The sequence below is a fragment of the Rhopilema esculentum genome, chromosome 2, assembly GCF_057945365.1.
Source record: "Rhopilema esculentum isolate cy_ngs chromosome 2, ASM5794536v1, whole genome shotgun sequence".
In the NCBI taxonomy this organism is placed as follows: Eukaryota; Metazoa; Cnidaria; class Scyphozoa; order Rhizostomeae; family Rhizostomatidae; genus Rhopilema; species Rhopilema esculentum.
In genome coordinates, this window is record NC_142816.1 from 6350651 (window position 1) to 6370413 (window position 19763).

The 19763-nt window shown below is 37.2% G+C and overlaps 1 protein-coding gene across 1 annotated transcript; it reads left to right on the forward strand.

Moving 5' to 3' along the window:
• Positions 1-1134: 1134 nt before the first annotated feature.
• On the forward strand, positions 1135-18434 carry LOC135695265 (uncharacterized). The gene is made up of 5 exons (XM_065214256.2): positions 1135-2609; positions 8601-8820; positions 13575-13689; positions 15874-16143; positions 16912-18434. Exons 1-5 carry the CDS (start codon positions 1867-1869, stop codon positions 17082-17084), a joined length of 1521 nt encoding a protein of 506 aa, XP_065070328.2. The 5' UTR covers positions 1135-1866; the 3' UTR covers positions 17085-18434.
• Positions 18435-19763: the final 1329 nt, after the last annotated feature.

The following is a 19763-nucleotide window of genomic DNA, read 5'->3' on the forward strand; positions in this document are numbered from 1 at the left end:
CACCAATTATACTTTTGACAAGTCGTACGCTCATTTTCTGCATTTTGTTTTGTTTTCGTTAGTGGGAAATTACTTTTTTATTTGAAAATAACTTTTTCCAACGTATTTAACGTATAACGTTGGAAATTTCGGATCTTTACTTGAAATTGAATAAAATGTTAATTTTGTTTAAGTTGTTCTGGGTGTTATATTTAGACTTTAGCTCTAGATTAGATTCTCAATGTAAAATTTTTAGATAAAATAACTTAGAAGTAGATGCAGGTCCACATCAGCCCTTGTGCTGCCTATTTTAGCAACCTGTTCCGTTTACGCCCCTTAGATTAGCTTAAAATTCCCTTTCAGAACGCTTTCTTGGAGTATTTTCGACTTATCCGACGAAAGCCCGGATTTTCCGATGACCTCACTGATTGGGGGAGGGGGGCGAGCCCCCCAAAAACCCCATAATTTCAGCCACTGACCTGTGATGATTTATTAATTTTTGTGATACACATGCATGACTCTTAGATTTGTTTTATTTATGATATAGTCTTTCGAGGAACAGTTGTGTTAGTGAGAGGTTTCAGATAGTTGAATTAGCAAACAGTTGATATATTAATTTGGCTTAACCACCAAGGAAGTGTTTATGATCGCTTGCAGACAAGCGGAAAAAATCGCCAGTAGGGTCTTGTTGTTCACACTGGTGGGTTTAGGATACCCACCATTTCAAATAAAATTGATCAGGATGTATCTATGACACTTCTTTTCAGCAATTTAAGCGTCAGTTTTTATCTTTATCGGCAACATTATAATCATGATCAATATTATAACCATATTGTTATTATTATAATTATTATTATTATTATTGAGATTTGTAGATTAGTGAGATTTGTAATTGTAGTTTTAACTGGAATTCAAAATGAAAAGTTTCCATTATTATTATTATTTTTCGATAGATATCTTGGCTAAAATGGCCCATTTCTAATGCTGCAATCATAATAATCTTCATGTCATCACCAGCACATTTATCATAATCATAATCATAATCATAATTTTTATTGCTTTTTGACTCTGGACAAACGTTAGATGCCCCACTAGACATTTCAGAGCAAAATGTTTTATTGAATAAACCAAATGAGGGTGCTGTATTTTCTCTATTGTCTATTTGCTATTTCGCATATGAAAAAAAGCAGTTGATCATCGATTCATTGATTTCAGAAGGGTGGTGTTAAGTGTTATAAAAGGAAGAGTTCGTGGTCACCTAACTTGTAAAGTATGTTTTATTTCTCGGAATTACCAACTCTGTAAAAAATCGTAGCAACTGTTTCCGGCTTACTAACAATAAGGTATTTCCCTAGGTTTCTGTTAGAAGAATTGTTTAAAATGGAGTAAAATTTTTGCTATAGAATAGTTTAAGTATTTGCAACGATTTATGTTAAAGGCAGCTTGTCTTGATCATTATTGCCTTAATCAAATCTCACAAATTATGAATTAAATTTCTCTATTGTGAAAACATGGCAATGTTTTTACAGAAGCAGGGTGTCCCGGCCTTTTGGAGGTGAAATCAACGGGTGCGCTGCGAACAAGATCAAAACTCACTAGGCTTGCCGACAGTATTGTCAAAGTGTCATCTAAGCGGCAATGACGCTTCCTATTATGCCCCTGCAGCGTAAATTGATGTTGATACGAGAAATAGTTGAAAAATCGTGCTGTTGCGTTTAAATTGGACGATCAGTTGAAGCGTTAGCAAAGATAAGGCAACAATTTCTCCGTGATTTTTACAAGTCCGTGAAATCGAGTCTTGTGCACAGCTGGGTATCGGAACAGTCGGTGGATTAAGAACAGAGAATAAGCTCGAATTGGGACAACGTGACCTAGATTGGATTCTAAATGGCCGTTGACTTATCTAGCCATCTTAACAAGTCACCAGATCGCCTACACGACGAGAACTACGAGTCTGTAACCTCAAATGGGGTCATAATCAATGCCCTCGCATCCAAACAGAAGGATACCGTGGCATCGAACTATTTCTCTCTCAACTCTTTTATGGAGCAATCGCCTGCGATTCCCGAATCACCTTTAGTCATACACAGGCACACTCCAAATAATCTAATGGTTGGTGACACTTCGAAAAGTGGGTACTTTACGTCAAACGCAAACCCGGCGAGTCCACCTTTTCAGCGAGTCGGGGTGAACGGCAGTAGTTTCATCAACTCACACAGCCCGCAGAGAACAGACTTCGAGATGAGTACCCGGCAGCAGCAGCCCGAGACGATTCTCCTTTCACACACGGGTATGTTCGACCCTACGTCAGCTACGGCGACCTCAAATGCATATAACCATGCTTTTGGGGTATTCGGCAGCAACGGGACAAATCTTCATTCGCCAGTGAGTCTGATGAACGGCACTGTAGAACTAAGGCAATCTTCAATGCAGTCACTGCAACCTCATCCGTTTTATAGCCATTCACAACTCACGGCTTCTCACGACCAGAACACTGTGCAAAGGTCTACTGTGTCACCTCTTCTTGGCAATCCTATGGGTTATAGAGCCTATCCACAGATCAGTGACCTGTTCCCGCCGCGAGCTGAGTTCTATGCACAACAAGCTCCGTTCGGACATCCACAGTATTGGTAAGTTTTCTTGCTTTTAATAGTTAATGTGGTTTGCTGGGTGAACGATAAGAACTCGAAGCAACTGTGTTCCTAGCAAGGCTCACTGTGGGCCTTTACTCTTTTTTCTAGCTGTTAGCAATGACCACGTGCGACGTTATTAGGACCCAACACTAAAAAATAACATCGAAAAATTATACCAGGTGACCTTAAATATGAATGTGTGAATAAAAACAGTTCAAAAATTTTTGCAAAACCACTTTATGAAATTTCCTTCTACTCAAACCTTAGCGAAACAAAACATAACATGGTGTTTTTACAACAAAAAATAATGCCTGTATGGTAAATAACTGGTCAGTATAAATGTTAATTCACTGCAACCTCACGCTGGCCTACTTCTTATAAGAAAACTTTATGATCAGCCGATTTTGAGCGCGCTCGAAGGGCTATGAACGGGTATTTTGAATGAGTACAAAACTTTGTCCAAAGGGTCCCAAAAAAGTCGTTTATGACATTGCACAAACTTGCATGTGAAAAGTCTCTGTCTTCAAAAGGATCATGCTCATTTTCCTTAAACGAAGATTATTAGATGTTGCCAGTTCTCATTGCAATATTTATGCTTAGGTCTCTTGGCCCTGATATGCTTGCATCTTTGCCTTGTGTTTGTTAGATACATGAATTCCCTGGATCATGTAACTCCAGTGTTGTTTATTGCTCTTAGTCATAATGCAAACTAGAGAGTAATTAACACTGAAATGACATGATCGTTGTTTGCAAACACGCTTTCCGTTTTGCTTTCCATTCGTTTGTCTGTCGCCAGTTTCTTTTCAAAGATAAAACCATTGCCAACAAAGACGAAGGACAATTTTAGGTCGAGACTTGGGTCGCGAATTATCAATTCGACAATAATTGAAGATATAAACAAGCAAGGGTCTAATGGCATCATCGGATGATTGAATATTCTACACATGGGTATATTTCTTATATACCACTTAGGTTTCACTACAATGAATGTACGTGGCGTAGACATATCATTGTGAAGGGGTACCAGAAAGGAATCGATTGTGCCGCATATCATTGAATCTTTTAATATATTAGCAGTTTGTTGTTGAAACCATCAATTGACTGCTAAATTTAAAGATATATTTATTATCGTATTAAGCGAAGAACGGGCTAGTTCTCCCTGGTCTACAGCCTAATTTAACAAAAACCATAAGCTTTTTGGGTAGGCCCTCTTTTCTTTGGAGATTTCTCGTGCAAGATAGGTTAGGTAAAATGCTGCTCTGTAAGCTTCATTGAGTATTTAAAAGTGCTGGGCTTAAATGGTGATTTTGTGATACAAATGCTACTTTTGAAATAGTATGCATATCTCTTTTATTGTAATATAGATAGATTAATTTAATATTAGGTCTCAGAGCCTGCCCGTCTAACAAACCTCAAGTCGTGCTTTTGGTGCTTTAGTTTAAAACCTATTCGAGAATCAGCTGATGCAAAATATCAAAGGAAGTAACCTAAGTCAAGAATTGCGTCATAACCCTGTATTGTTGTGCATCATTTCAATGAAGCCCATGCTCCTCCTTTATATATATTGTTCAGAGCATCGATAGACGCAACTAGAGTTTGTACCATGTAGATGTAGTGGAACTTTGAATTTTCAGGATTGGAATTACGGTTCTAGTTTTTACTGTTTTCCATATCTTTACAGTTTTACAAGTTGTAACTGACATACCAATTTGTTTAAACATTTTCTCAATACACTCTTTATTTTATAAGAACCAGTAAATTTAATTCAGGCTGACTGTTCTTAACTGTTTCGAAAATCTGAGGCTGGATTGTTCTTAATTTGTTCTTAAATTAAAAGGATGTAAGCAGTGCGATTGCTAGCTTTTTCGCTCCAAGGAGGTGTTTTGGCCTCATTTGCCAACAAAGTAAGTGAGACAGCCTTAATTTGCTGACAAATTTGAATATTCACCGAAAAAGCACCCACACATCGCTGAAAATCCTCGATTTTGAGAAAAAACGTTGTTAAAATTGCATTTTGCAGAAGCTCAGCCTCAGCTTATTCTTGATTTGTTCTTAACTTTTGACCAGTTTTGAGGCTCATGTTCTTATAAAATTGTTCTTATAAAAAAGAGTGTAAAAGGAAATAAGTAACTTGTCATTACAGGTTACCCTTACAGATATATAAATAGAGAGAGAAATAGTACCCTGTTTGCAGGAGTTTAAACGTTTGCAAGACTTTTCCCTATTCTCTGTTTGGGGTTCTCAGTTCATGCATTGTCAAAAAGATGTAAAAGATGGCTCAAATCTTTGAGCTGCTCAATTTTAACTCAAGTGTACCAACAAGGGCACTGCTTGGTTAAATGCAAATGTCCAGCCTTTACTTACAGCTGCCTTTAGCTGAAATGTTTTGCAAAGATTTGTGAAATGCGGTATTTACTCTTATATCGGCATTGCCTTAATTGCCAAAAGTCCAAAACGTCTAGTAGCGACATATTAGGATCAAGTTTGCGCAATCGATTTTCGAAGTGTAATGAACTGGGCCCATAAATCTTTCGCAATTTCATTTAAACTTTCTGTTGGTTTTTTATATGAAAAGCACCAACTTTTGACAGGAATCTTACCAAAGTATACAAAATTACTACTGGACTTTCAAAAAGATGAGAAACTTCAGTAGTCGAAAATAATTGGAAATACTTTTTATAATCAAGGATTTAAATTCTTCAGAAGCATCCAAAATTCTTCATAGGACATAGGACCCGAATGTTAAAGATGTTTATGTTAAAATAATGAATTTTCACAGAAACAATTGGTACTGAGATTTGCTGCTAAGGATAGATAGACTGTCATCCTCACAATCGACTCTGAAATTTCAGTAATAGCTTCTGCTAGTGAACAAAGATTTTTGCTACTGTTCCTGGCCAACAATACGAAGATTGCTAAATTGGAATTCGAATATTCCTTTAAAAATCATAGTCTTATGAAGTCTGTGCATATTTTGTTAGCGTAGATATATTCTATTAATCACAATCTTTGGTTTGCTTTTTTAGCCTCAGGGGTCTGAAAATACGAAAAGAAAGTTGTTTAGGTCGCGTCCTCATTATTTCAGAATGACGTTAAGAAATAGCAATACTCCATGATTCACTGGCCACTCCTTATTGATTCAAAGTTTCTGGCTTGGCAAATTTGCTTATTATTGCTTAATCATGTGTGTTCTGACAACTTTTGAACGGGAAGTATGAAGTAAGTGTGAAAATTAGCACGTGGTGCAATTGATTCTTTTTCGCAAGATGGCGACGCTGGTTTTCTTAAACTCGGAAACATCGGAAGGCTCTTACAATGGCCTTCGATACCAGGAAATTGTTTAAAGCGACTGACTTCCAGTTTTTACAAGCCCTGCCACCAAATTCTGTTTATCTTAGAACAGAAGCGCTAAGCTGATGAATGGTTTCTTTCAGGAGCCTTGGGTACTCACGCGTTTCGTGTCAATAAGCAAATATCGCCAAGATGAGCCAACGACAGTCTCCTTTGTGTCTCTCAATTACAAGTGCCTAATATTTTTTTAAGTGTTTATAAAGATTTGTGGCTAGGTTGCGAAAAGGAAGTAGTTTACACCAACATTTGAGCTGTAGGGTAAATTTTGTTACTATGGAATATCCAATGCTTTGCAACGAAAATGTGGGGAACGCTAGTTTTGAATTCGAGGGGCAAATCATTGCTTAAAATCACGTACGCTCTCGAGAATAATCACAATTTAATCACATTAAAAAAATCAAATTAATCACAAAGTATAACTTTAATCACAAAAATTACCTAAAAACAAACATTAGAATCTTTGACTACGTTTATCGGCATGTGTTATTGAAAAATGCAATATTTAGAATGTCCCTTTCACATTTTTCCAAACTGTTCATGAACACTCTCGAAAACATAAACAAAACAACAACAAGTACCCTGCGATGGAGCAAAAATTAAGGCCACGTTATGATGCCGGGGTCACTGAAACAACTATGGCTGTTTTTGTTGCCCAAATGCCACTGAAGTTGATCTGACCGAAAACCACACAAGATAGCAGTCATTTTTCAGTCATTTCTCGTTGATTGCTGCAGGGCGGATCAAGACAGTTCCGGCTGTTGCAGTTGCAACTGTTACATTCATGAGAAATGATTATATCAGATTCTTGTTACTTCCCCAAATAAAATTTGATAATCAAGTTCCATAATTCCGGAACCTGTAATTTTTTCTATCGGTGAAAGTTTCAGGAATGACAGTTTCATTTTCCAATGGCGATATTACTTGCGAGGGGCAGAGAACAGAGCACATGTATTTGCCTACAAGGTGCTATTCACTTTTTTTTCATTTCAGGCTATTTGCGTCAATGTTATTAATGCTATTGTTCAGGAAAGATTTAAGCTTTTTGATGCATATTCAAATTCAGATAAAGAGCATAGAGAGCCCACACAACAGAAAACATGCATTTGCCTTAATGTCTTTTGCAAGGTGTTCAAGAACTGTTCAATGTTTTTCATCCCAGGCTAATTGCATCCATGTTACTAACGCTACTGTATAAAAAAGACCGCTCTTTTGATGCAAATTAAATTTCTTATGACGAAAGTAGATGGCTCACACAACAGAAAACATGCATTTGTCTTAATGTCTTTTAAAAGGGGTTCAACACCTGTTCATTGTTTTTCATTTCAGGCTATTTGCATCCATGTTGCTAATGCATTTATGTTCAGGAAAGATAGCTCTTTTGATGCAAATTCAATTTATCACTTAAAAAAATTAATCACTTTTATCATTAAAAATCAAATTAATCACACACAAAATTGATTTAATCGCAAATTAATCACTAGTGATTATTAATCTCGTACACCATTTTCAAGAGTGATTTGCCCCTCGGAATGGCACAGCTCGAAGGGCTAGTCACTCCATAAATGAATTGCCCCTCAGCTCAAATCAATCGAATTTCAATGAAATCCATGTATGTATTTATGCTTTTGGTGCAATATTACGGCTTGTCAGAAAGGGGAGTTTTCCTATACTATATTCCAATATCAAAACGATATTGCAAGTATTAATTGCCTGTCAATTTTTTCATGAAATTTCCATTATGTGTCAATTCCTCTATCTTGTTGGGAAGGAAGGCCGACACACCACTGCCCCTTTTGCCGGGCACCACCATATGTAACGGAACGGCACCAAAAGCCGATGAATAGGTAAGAAGTAGGAATGACGCGAGAGTAGGAAAGGAGCTCTGCAGTGCAAAGGGCAACTCACTCTTTCAAACAGCGTGCAAGATATCGAAGAAAACAAAAGGATTTCCAAGGATTTTCACATAAGCAATTTGATTTCGACCAAAGGTGTACGAGATTTTCATAGAGTGATTTCCCCCTCGATGCAGTGCATCTACGCAGTGCATCTTTAAAAAACCTGAGAACATTTCTAAACTTTCCACCAAAGTCAATCAAACTGCCCAAGTATTTGATGAAATGCCATTTTGTTTCTTGGTACTTGGGCTTTCCCGATTTTGAACATTAAACTCGCATATACTTAAAAAGTCAGAGAAAATTCAAGCCATGGCTATTACAACATACTGATAGTTAGTGAAATTTGTAGGGATTTGTTTTGTAAGAATAAGCGCTTAATTGTAATAACAAACATGTTTGTACAGTAGAGTTTTTGGGGTTTCTAGCCCCCACTTGGTCCAACCTAATTCTTCTAAACATGGGCCTAAATTTCTGGATTTTCACGAAAACAAAAGGCTTTTCTGGAGTATTTCCAGCTACAAAGGTTTATATCCCACCAAAGTGTACGAGATTTTAATTTAGGGATTTACCCCTCGACAGAAATGGTCCATTGGTGACTGTTTCTGTTCTATAAAGGGCATTGGCCCCAATGACGTTGTCATGGCTACACCTCTCATCCCTTACTCCGCCGCAGCTTGTATTGCTGCTGCTTCTGAATTTCAATGAATGCTGCCACATTTTTAATGCAGAAATTTCATTTCAGGTACATGCGACAGCCAATGAACCAGGTTCTAACGTGTTTATGGCTAGACCAGCAACCGTTTCCTAAAACAAAACCTTGTGGAAAGCAATTTACAGTCATGCAAGATATTGTTAGACATTTAAACGACGAGCATGTTAGCAGATTGGATAACAACGAGTATGTATGCTACTGGCAGAACTGCACGCGAAGTCTGCTGCCTTTCAAAGCAAAGTATAAGCTGGTAAGGCCTGTTTATTTCATTGCTTCAACAACAGCAAGTAGTAGCAAATTCAGATCTGGAGTCCCTCAGGGGTCTTTCCATGGTCCAATATTTTTCACGTATATTCTTTTTTACAAGAGACATTCTCCGATAAAACAAGCCCCTTTACGAGTTAAATGTTAAGAACCAATAACATACAAGCTAAGGCTGTTCAGATGGCACACAGAAGTACTTATATGCTCATGCAGTGGCGGATTTAAGGGTAGGGGGCAACTAGGGGTAGTTGCCCCTCCCTCGACGTACTCTCGTCACCAATTTTTGAAAATTTTTCAGCGCCCCCACTACCAACTGCCCCTCCTTCAAGTTTGCTCTGGATCCGCCCCTGTGCTCATCCTATCAACGGTGGTGAAGTGCAGATGATAAAAACTGATAGCATTATTGGCCTAAATAAATTTAAACTTTATCGATATATCTTTAAGACACGTTACATCTTTGAAGACTGAGGGTGCTTTTTGTTAATGTCATGAAAAGCAATACCAGCATTGTTAACACCACATTCAGTGTTGTGATGCAGTTTGATATTATCTTGCTACAGAATTTCTTTACCTTACATTCTAACAATTAAAACAAAACAAGAACAGTTCAGTCTCAAAGATTTTCAGGAACTAAAAACAGCTGGTGTGATGGCAATTTTACTGGTTCTCATAAGAATGAATGTACCGAAAATATTCTTAGAGGTGATACAAGATATGAAAAGCCTTTCTGGATGACGGCAGTTTGATTTGCTGTTCATTTGGTTAAAAATGTTTCAGGTTGATATAATAAACCTAAAATTACGGTAAACTGCAAAGCTTCAAATATACACTCTTTTTTTATAAGAACAATTTTATAAGAACACGAGCCTCAAAACTGGTCAAAAGTTAAGAACAAATTAAGAATAAGCTGAGGCTGAGCTTCTGCAAAATGCAATTTTGAACAGCGTTTTTTCTCAAAATCGAGGATTTTTAGCGATGATGTGTTGGTGCTCTTTCGGTGAATATTCAAATTCGTCAGCAGATCAAGGCTGTTTCACTCACTTTGTTGGCAAATGAGGCCGGAACACCTCCTTAGAGTGAAAAAGCTAGCAATCGCACTGCTTACACCCTCTTAATTTAAGAACAAATTAAGAACAATCTAGCCTCAGATCTGAACTTAAATTTACTGGTTCTTATATAAAAAGAGTGTACTTCATGGCAGTGTTGTGCTATCTTAAGAAAGCCTTTTCTATAGAAAATAAACACCTCCCCTTTTACGGAGAGACATTTCTTGTTACGGTTCCGGATAGTCCCTTCTTCCGTGGTTTTGGTCTGCATTTTGTGTAAGTAGTAGTGATTCGCTGATGGCAGTGATACATTACCCTTCGACATTGCAGAGGTCAAGTGTCTTGCTGCTCGACTTTGCCTTTCAGTTCAGTTGTTTGTCAATTTAATCACAGTGAATACAAAAACTGATTTACGCTAGGCTCAGCCAAACTGCTCGTTTAGAACATCGCTACATTATTTTGTTATCAATTTGCGCATTATGTCGTTTAGTTTATTCTCGTTGTTATTTCAAACCAAATAATTATGAGATAGTGTGTTGCATAGCCAAGATATGGAAAGGGGGCGGGCGCGATGGTTCATAGTATGAATTAGCGGCATTGAAAGTCCAATGCTCTTAATTTCTTCATCAGCATCATTATTATTATTATGTCCGATTTCGCATTATTTTATTCGTACCACTCATCTCAGAAGAAACTATTGCAGGCTAATTCGTTTTCTCGAATTGTTTTTTAATCTAGCGACAAACTGTGCTTACGACGGAGGAGTTGTTTTGAAAGCAAACAAATAGCAAGGTAAATTGAGAGCAATAAATGACAGGAAACGCCCCTTGCTACAAAACAAACCGAAGGATGAATTGAATAAACAATGCTGTTTAGCAACAAATTTTCGGCCGAAATGTTTATTTTCACTGTAAAATTACAGTCTGTGTCCTTGAATTGTCACTAAACAAGCCTAATTGTCACTGAATAAGCATTCAGCTCCTTCTTTCACGCCCGCTTCGCGCCCGCTTGATATAACCCTCTTATTTAGCACTGATCTATAAAAACGACTAGATCGAGCTTCTAATGTGACCAGAGTGTCACCATCCGAGATGAGGGCCCCAGAACAGCCCATGCGAGGAGACGGCCTTTTCTGTCACCCCTAGCAATGTTATTTAGGTACCATTGGCACAATACCTTTGTTTGAATATTAAAATCCATAATGGTTGGGGTGAAAATTTTTACAACACACATAAGTGACATATGTATCGTCGTTGATTTGTGGAATTCGTACGAAGATTTGTCGACAGACGTTCTGATGTGAGGCCTAATTGAATTTTGAGCCCGCAATTGAGTGTATAGGTGACGCGACTACAGCAAAGTCAAGTTAAAATCACAGTCAATTTTCAGGTGGTTGGCCCAGCATCACGTTTGCAGATAATTTATGTTTTTGTTATGCACAAACTCTCGAGTGCAAGCTTTTAATGAAAGGAATTTACTTTATGCTGACCTCCCGAACGGTTTTTGCAATGGAATTAAATAGAGGTTATATAGATGGCTAGATGGTCGCCAAACAGAGGCTTTAAATTATGGATATAAATTAACGAGATGTTTTGTAATACTGTGATGTGGAAATCCGCAATCCTTACTTTTGACAAGTTGCTCAGCTTATAGATCCCCGGCAAGTCCCCTTTCTGGACAATACACGTTCAAGCTTTGATTTCCATAAGCAACGAAAAATTTCGCATCTCCCTCATTAAGCTAGAAAACTGACCTTCAGAACCTCCGGCACAACCAACATGATTTTTAAGCAACAACCAACTTGTACCATATGCAACTTCGCACATTAAAGTTTTTCTTCTGGCCAAAAGAGTTTTGCACAAATGATAAGTATCCTCATAAGCTCCGACACCGCAGACCAGTCTAAAGGTAGATGGGGGGGGGGGGGGGAGGGGTTTGCTGAAAAGGGTGTAAAGATTTTTTCAAGGTCACGCCCTCTAGAACGCCGGAAAATGCCCCTTTTAGGAAATATTTGCTTATTTCCACTGCGTTTTTATAAACAGTCTGATTTAGAGAAGACATCAATAACTACAAAATAAGATAAAATTAGCTTGAGGATAATAAAACACCAAGCATCGTGTCATTAAACAAGATAAAACACCTAGAAAATGAACAAAAAGGATTCCCGGTCAAGGAGTACGCTACTTTCTACAATCCCTTCGGCTAAACTTTCCAAAGATCCGCTAGAGTAATCTTTCTAAAACTTTTCTAGCCTGTTATTGCAAAAAAGTGAGGGGCTATAGCCCGTGCTAGCCCAATGGCTGCGCGGTGCCTGGGGGCAGTGGCAAAAGGGGTGTTAGACAGTGGAAAGTTTCTTTTGTTTGCAAAATATGGGGTCATGGCCCCGACCCTACCTCTGTCAGAGGCCCTAATCTTGGGAATAAATTAGAAATGTTCTGAAATGATTATCATTATGTACAGACAAGTGTGAAAGATGACTGGGGTTCTGGGTTAACTGCCCTGTTCCAGCAATATTTTTCTGGAGCTTTATTTCGAAATCTGATATTTCGGTTCTTGAAATTGGAAAAGATAAGACCGTGCGCACAAGCGTAACTTTTGACACAAATTCATGTTATGATGTTTATACAAAGATGGTTGTGTCTTTATCTTGAGACGAATACAATGCGCACGATATCTATATAACGCATTGTAATAAAACATGCTTGAGTGTGATACTTTTAGAGCAGGGGCTTACATGATGATGCTGAACTTATTGAAGCACAGGCGACAGATATATTGCTAGACATAGTCACTTCCAGTTTCTGAGAGTTTTTTCTTTCCGCGTCGTCTTCACGTATTAAATAGGCAATATAAGAAGTAAAGCTCTACTGCCATTCTTACTGCAAGCAGCCTTGACAATATCTTGCATCAAAGATTAGCTCATAATGCCTCGTAATATAGATTTGAGGAAAAGGGTGTTTGGTATTAGTGTATTAAGAACACTTTTAATGGGAAGGGCTTATGAAATAATCTTGCATTCAACGCAATCGGCTTTACATCATCGCAAAAGGTTACTTGCAAGTGTCATTAAAGAGTTTTGTTTTTTGTACTGGAACGCGCAAACAGCAAATCGAAAGGGTGTTGCCTACTCTATCATCCCTTGAAAGTATTGCGTGTTAATGAGTTTAAGCAACCTAAAGATACCCCCAAACTATCAAACGTTGTCATAAGTCTTTCAAAAGTGTTTCATGAACGTTGTACAAATACTTCCTTGCTTTTCGTGAAATTAAATTAACATGAAAGAGTTTTGCTTTCATCCGGACTATCACTAAAAAGGATTCTTGACTGAATGGCATTACCTATTGTCGGAAATTCGTCATTTGTGATTCAATCCCCCTGACGCTTGAGCGCTATGTTCAGTTGTAAAAAGCAAAAAGCTTGTACGACAGATCGGTTAAAGAAACGAAGATAAAGCCCGTTTCAATGAATCTCTCTAATGCAGGCCTCATAGATTTATATTTGATTCATGGGGAAAAAAGTGTTTTTATCTTGAATCAAGACATTGCAGTCTCTGATTGAAAACCCTAGAATACGTAAAACGTTTCTGGAAATAATCAACGCCTGTTAATTAAATCTTTCAAAGGAAAACATTTTAAAAATGTCATGGATTTGCATCTTAGAATGACTTCCTCTTATGATGCTTGTTTGTTTTTAGGTGAATCATATTCGAGTTCACACTGGAGAAAAACCTTTTCCTTGTCCGTTTCCTGGTTGTGGAAAGCTGTTTGCAAGAAGTGAAAATCTAAAAATACACAAAAGGACGCATACAGGTACCGTTTTTAGAAATAATTTGATTTAATTGATAACAGTTTAAAATGTCAATTATTAATGCATTCATCGTTAGGCCATGTTGACTTTTTTATCTTGCTTTTGGTCAAGGTGAAATTTTTCTTGTTTTCTGGGTAGATTGAAGTTGTTGTTGTTGCTGTAAGTGTTGCTGTTGTTGTTGTTGATCATTATTTTGACAGTAATGATTATAGTGATTCTGATCATATAGAATCGCACTTTTCGATTTTTCCATCATTATAAAGACGGGATTGCGATTAAAATGTTACTGATAGTGATGATCTGTTTGATCACAGCGTTGATTTTCACGATAAGTAAATTGACATATCTCAACCTCTTGACAACGGTTGAGAGAATGTGATGTATAGCAGAATGGCTGAATACACCATCGAATATTTGCATGCAAACTGGCACCTTTCTGCACTCACCGCCAAAAGATTTATTTCCAAAGTGACATGTTTAGTGTTTCCTTTTAAAATCCTACTATAATAGGTGCATGCCAATGTACTTAATGCCTCAATCTGAAAATTGGTAAACTCATGCTGGCATTTTGAGATTTTGAGTGAGTGATTTTTGAAAATTACTTGGTTCTCACATTTAGTTTGCAATTAAGGTTGGCGGCAAGTGAACATTAAAGAAACTGAAGCGGATACATAGCTTGATATCTAGTAATTACTTTATAATCTTTCTTGTTGACCCTGGCGCCCAGCACGACCCACAACATGCCCCCTGGAGTATCACAGAATGATTTACCGGGTGAAAGGAAAACTCACCTCATCCAGTCAAATGTCGATCAGTTTTTATAAAGCCCTTGCAAAACGACGAATAAACATTTCACTAAACTTTTCACTCATATTTTGTTTAGTGAAGTTGAACGAAGTTTAGCGAGGGTAGCAAAACGAGACTAAACTTTTCACTAAACTTCACTCAACTTTTTTGAATTGCGAGCTGTCTATGCACTGTTGGCTTGTAGGAAATCTTTCATAGGAATTTGCTTTTGGTTTATTTTGTTGCATGCACAAGCAGTGGCAGAAAATAAGAATCGGATGAAGCGACGGGGAAAGAAAAGACTTTTTAGATCATTGACAACTAAGTTGACTGTTGAAGAAGACACAGTGGCGTACAACGAGATACGCAGATGTCTCATAAAGGCTTTTTTGGTCCCGTAGAGACAGGAAACCCAACTAAAACAGACGAAAACCTTTGGATTTCTACAGCTAGAGCGCCTGCGCGATCACAACAAATAATTAATTGGTGGCAAAACGACTAAACATTTGCTAGACAACACCAAACAACATTTTTGACCAGATCAAACTTTGCTCAACTAAACACAGCACGACTAAACAACACTAAACAGGGTGGCAAAACGACGAAACTTTTCACTCAACTTTTGGCTAAACAAATGTTTAGTCGTTTTGCCATGGCTTTAGGGTTGTTTCAACTTGTTGGGTCTGATTCATTGTTTCAATGTTGGCACAGACTGTTTTTTTGAAAAATAAGCTCACGAAAGAAAATCAGTTTTCTTAATCAGTTTACTAGTGGTTTATTGAAGGTTATTTTAAATGCCAACTGCTAGAGAGCTACTTTTTAGGAACACAAATGGTAATAATACAAGATGAGTAAAAAGAGGGTCACCTTATCGGTTGCAATCCGTTATTCTTTCTGTTATCTTTGTCAATTGAACTGGGAATAGATCCCTTATCGTTTAAAAGTAGCATTTTCATCTGATTTTTAACAGAGTAATTAGAAACTGTTCAATTTCTAATACAGGAGTAGGTTTTTTGAGAAAGTTTTACGCTGGATTAACAGGAACTGCACTGTTACCAGTGATAGTGATACTCCGCAATACTATCAGGATTGTTGGTCAAGAACTATGGCAGGCTCTGCCAAGAGAAATCAGAGTCCCAATTATTAGCGAGTTTTGAAATAAACAATAAGTCTATCAAAACTTTTGACTGCAGCTGAAAATTGTGTAAATTTTTTATTTCAAATTTGGGCTTTTTGAAGTCATTTAGTATAGTTGGCCTTAATTAGCTTGACGCTATTGTCTCTGCAAACTTTTAATAAATTATTTATTTTTATCATCTTAATTATAACCTAGGGTTGTAAATCTCGACATCGAAAATTCTATTCAGAGTTCACTCTCTTTCACTGTTTCAATTTTGCAGGGGAGAAGCCGTTTCCTTGTGAGTTTCCAGGCTGTGACCGGCGGTTTGCCAATTCAAGCGACAGAAAGAAACACATGCATGTGCACACTTCGGATAAGCCCTACAACTGCCATATAAGAGGCTGTAATAAAAGTTATACGCACCCTAGTTCTCTACGTAAACACATGAAACTACATGGTATTTCACCATCACCTTCTGGATCTGAGGAAGAAGAAGTTGAGAGCGTAGAATCGTCACCGGTCCACCCGGCAAACCAGAAAGATAAATCAGGTTAGTCGAATCAAATTTTCAGGACACTTGCCGGAAAAAGGGTTGTTTTGTCATCTACATTTGTTACCTAGGAAAGTTTAGATTCTATATTGTGGTTACTTGAAGCAATAATTCTTTGAGCACAATTGGGAGAGGAGAGGTATGGCCTGCCTTAAAGGTTTGGGCAATCGAGCAAAAAGAATCTAGAATGTCACCCAAATTCTTCGGATTTTAATTCAGGTGTCAGTTTGTCTTTCAAACGATAGAATTTGAAATCACGGGGTATTCGTTGTTACGGGGTATTACTTGTGATTTCTTTCTTTTCTCTCTATTTTCTAATTTTGAAAGGGTTTTATAAATTTACAATTTTCAGTTCCTAGGTTTTTGTTACTTATTATTTACCGATCACATCGTTTAACAGAAGTTTTCACGCTGGACAGGCAAAGGTTCTGGCAGCCTAAGATAACAAACTTTCCGTACAACGAGGTTATTTAGAATGGTTTTTGGGAAGCAGATACGGAATGTAACCTTCTGATTGTTGTGTGTTTTAGAGAAGTCAATAAAGTGGTCACTAAGATTTCTGACTGAGACTAAATATTCTTCAGCTCAACTGATACCCCTTTTAATCACAGGTTGTTTATGAATAACTCTATTCCCACATGTGCGTGTAAATAAAGTACAACCTTTACATTAACACAACACTGATCTGTAAAGAAAAGGGTTCAAACGATTTCTGTTGGGTTCATATAGAAAGTGTGAATAACTTCTCAATTTCCTTCCTCTTTTCAGGTAACGCAGGCATTGAGAAGGGGCAAGAACACAACAACAACAACAACAACATCGATAGCATGACAATTAAAGAAGAAGAACACGACACAGATTCTGATTTGGACATACAATCGAGTTTAGGAACTCAGTCAAGAAGCATTTCTTCTTGGTACCCCTGTGAAGGACAAATTTAGGATGGAAGGAATTAATTAGCGCGAAAATAACACTTATTGGAATTCTTAATGCAAATCTTAACGCAAGGGTATATAGATGGCGTTTTCCTATTTTTCGGATATTTTGACATTTTTACAGTGGCAAAGAAGGCGTCAGTGTCTTATTTAAGGTATATAGAGTTCCAAGATACACTGGCGTGACAATAACCGACATTTCTGTGGAATTTAGTAACTAGAAAATAATCGGTTTAGTTATATATCTATGCGGTAAAAGAGGCGTGATTTCATGATCAAAGGAAAAATGTCAACTGAGACTCGTCCAAGAGAAACATTTCGAAATGTCGTTGTTGTAGCCAGAAGAGCTTTATTGTGCCTGGTCCAATTGTAAATACGGTTCGCATAGAGTACAGTTAGCTAATCTCGATTAAAAGAATATATACACCTTTGTAAATATATGGTATACAGAATTTATCCTTAAGTTACGTTTCTTAATTTATGACACTTCTACTTGCTATACATATAATCTAGTAAGAAATGTGTAAATAGTAAACAATGCTGGGTTTACTTTATAGTTTTATTATGTTGGCCTTGACAGAGAGATCAACCTTTCTTTTATCTGGTCTTTGCACAATGGGGAGATAGGAAGGAATCCTTAAACAGTGAAATGCTGAATCAATATTGGGGTTGATTACCCAAATTTGTTTTGGTACTGGGTAGTCTGCTGTCCACTGCCACCCCCGGAATTTATTAAGCTGTATATATTCTTCGTTTCAAGGAAGATGGAAGTAGGCCTGTAGGCCTGTTTACGTCAATACAAATGTGTACAGGAACTCTGCGAAATGTAGTTCCTACAATAGTTTCACTTGTTGTTTTTCTTAGTGCATTTCAAAACTCAATGCAAAAAATCGAGTGCCAATCTCTAGTGCTCTAAAAGGAAAGCAGAGAATTGCTTGACCCCATTATGACTTTTATCATTTCTTCTTTATATCCAAGATTCCCATTAAGGTTCACAAAGTAATTTTAAAGAAATCAATTTGCATTTACACACGAGAATCTTAGGCTCACTTGAATCAATTTGGGAATATATCTAAATATATATTATAGAGAATTTGTAAACAGCTATGAATCTTTATCAATTGGGTTAGGACTTTACACTCAGCTTTGACACACATTTAGAATGTTTTTATCTTACATCTCATTTTGATACGCAACGTATTTATAAGAACAAGATGTTCAGTTTTGTTTCTGTGTACTTTGTAACTTTTTCGTTAATTAAACTTCTGACGATGTAAAATTGCTATAATATGAGTATATAAAGAGAAATGATTTAGAGGCTGTTGTGAAATCAAAAGAGACTTAAATATGTATAAATATTGATTTTTTCTTGTCAAAGCCCAATATATCACATAGGTCAAAATTCTCAACCAGGTATCGAAAGTGGCGTATTATATTTATAATAAAGCGTACTTGATTCATTAGCGTTCAAATATCTTTGCTGTCCTTTTAAAGCAGCTAGACAGGAGTTCCTTGTATTGCTGTTCAACTTCAGTAGCTGGTTTTTGTATATGAAACAAGCAACGAATTTTTAACGTATTTTTCGTTGGAAATGCTTTATCCAAAATATGCCCGGAGGCAATTGTATAGTGCTATCATGATAACAAGGGAAAGGCTCTTGTTGCTAAAACATTGATAAGAACTGCAGAAAAAGTAGAATTTGGCCATACAAAACAAATCTAAAGTTGGCCACTTGTTTTTTTCTATAGATCAAATTCTTTAGTTCGAGAAGAGTCGGCGCAAAGCTGGTTTCTGATATCAATGATTGCCGCTGCTCCTAGCTACATTTTTTCTATAAGAATAATTTTATAAGAACACGAGCCTCAAAACTGGTCAAAAATTAAGAAAAAATTAAGAACAAGCTGAGGCTGAGCTTCTGCAAAGTGCAATTTTGAACAGCGTTTTTTCAGCGATTTTTGGGTGCTTTTTCGGTGAATATTCAAATTTGTCAGCAAATTAAGGCTGTCTCACTCACTTTGTTGGCAAATGAGGCCTGAACACCAGCCTAGAGCGAAAAAGCTAGCACTCTCACTGCTTACACCCTATTAGATTAAGAAAAAATTAAGAACAATCCAGCCTCAGATTTTCGAAAAAATCGAGAACAGCCAGCCTGAACTTAAATTTAATGGTCCTTATAAAAAAGGGTGTAACGGAACAAATAATCCACAATACAGAATACAAGTTTCTACGTCCATGTCCTTCAATCCATGTCAATTTCCCTTTTTTACATTATAATGAGCAAGAAAATCTAGCAACGATCAAAGGACTCTCCATAATCTGTTGATTCCACCAAGGGGCACAGCTTCCCCAAGAAACACGGTAGCAGCATGTAGCTTGGACTTTTCCCTTGCAACCAAGAAAGTTCTGGAAAGTCCAACAACAGAGGCGTTCGGAAAATTTTTGGGGGGGTCCCGGGGGTCCCTTCCAGTCCCAGTGATATTTCTTTGCTAGACAGCTATATTATTGACCTTTTTTCCTAATAAGCAAAGGCCAACCCCACATCCGTCAAGTTGAAGTCACCTGTAAAAGACTGTTTGACGGTATGGAAAAGCATTTTTGAATTATAGAAAAGGGTTCATTTGTATAATGACGGTCACATTTTCAATATCCCTAAGGAATCTTGATACTTAAATTTCTTTAGAAGTC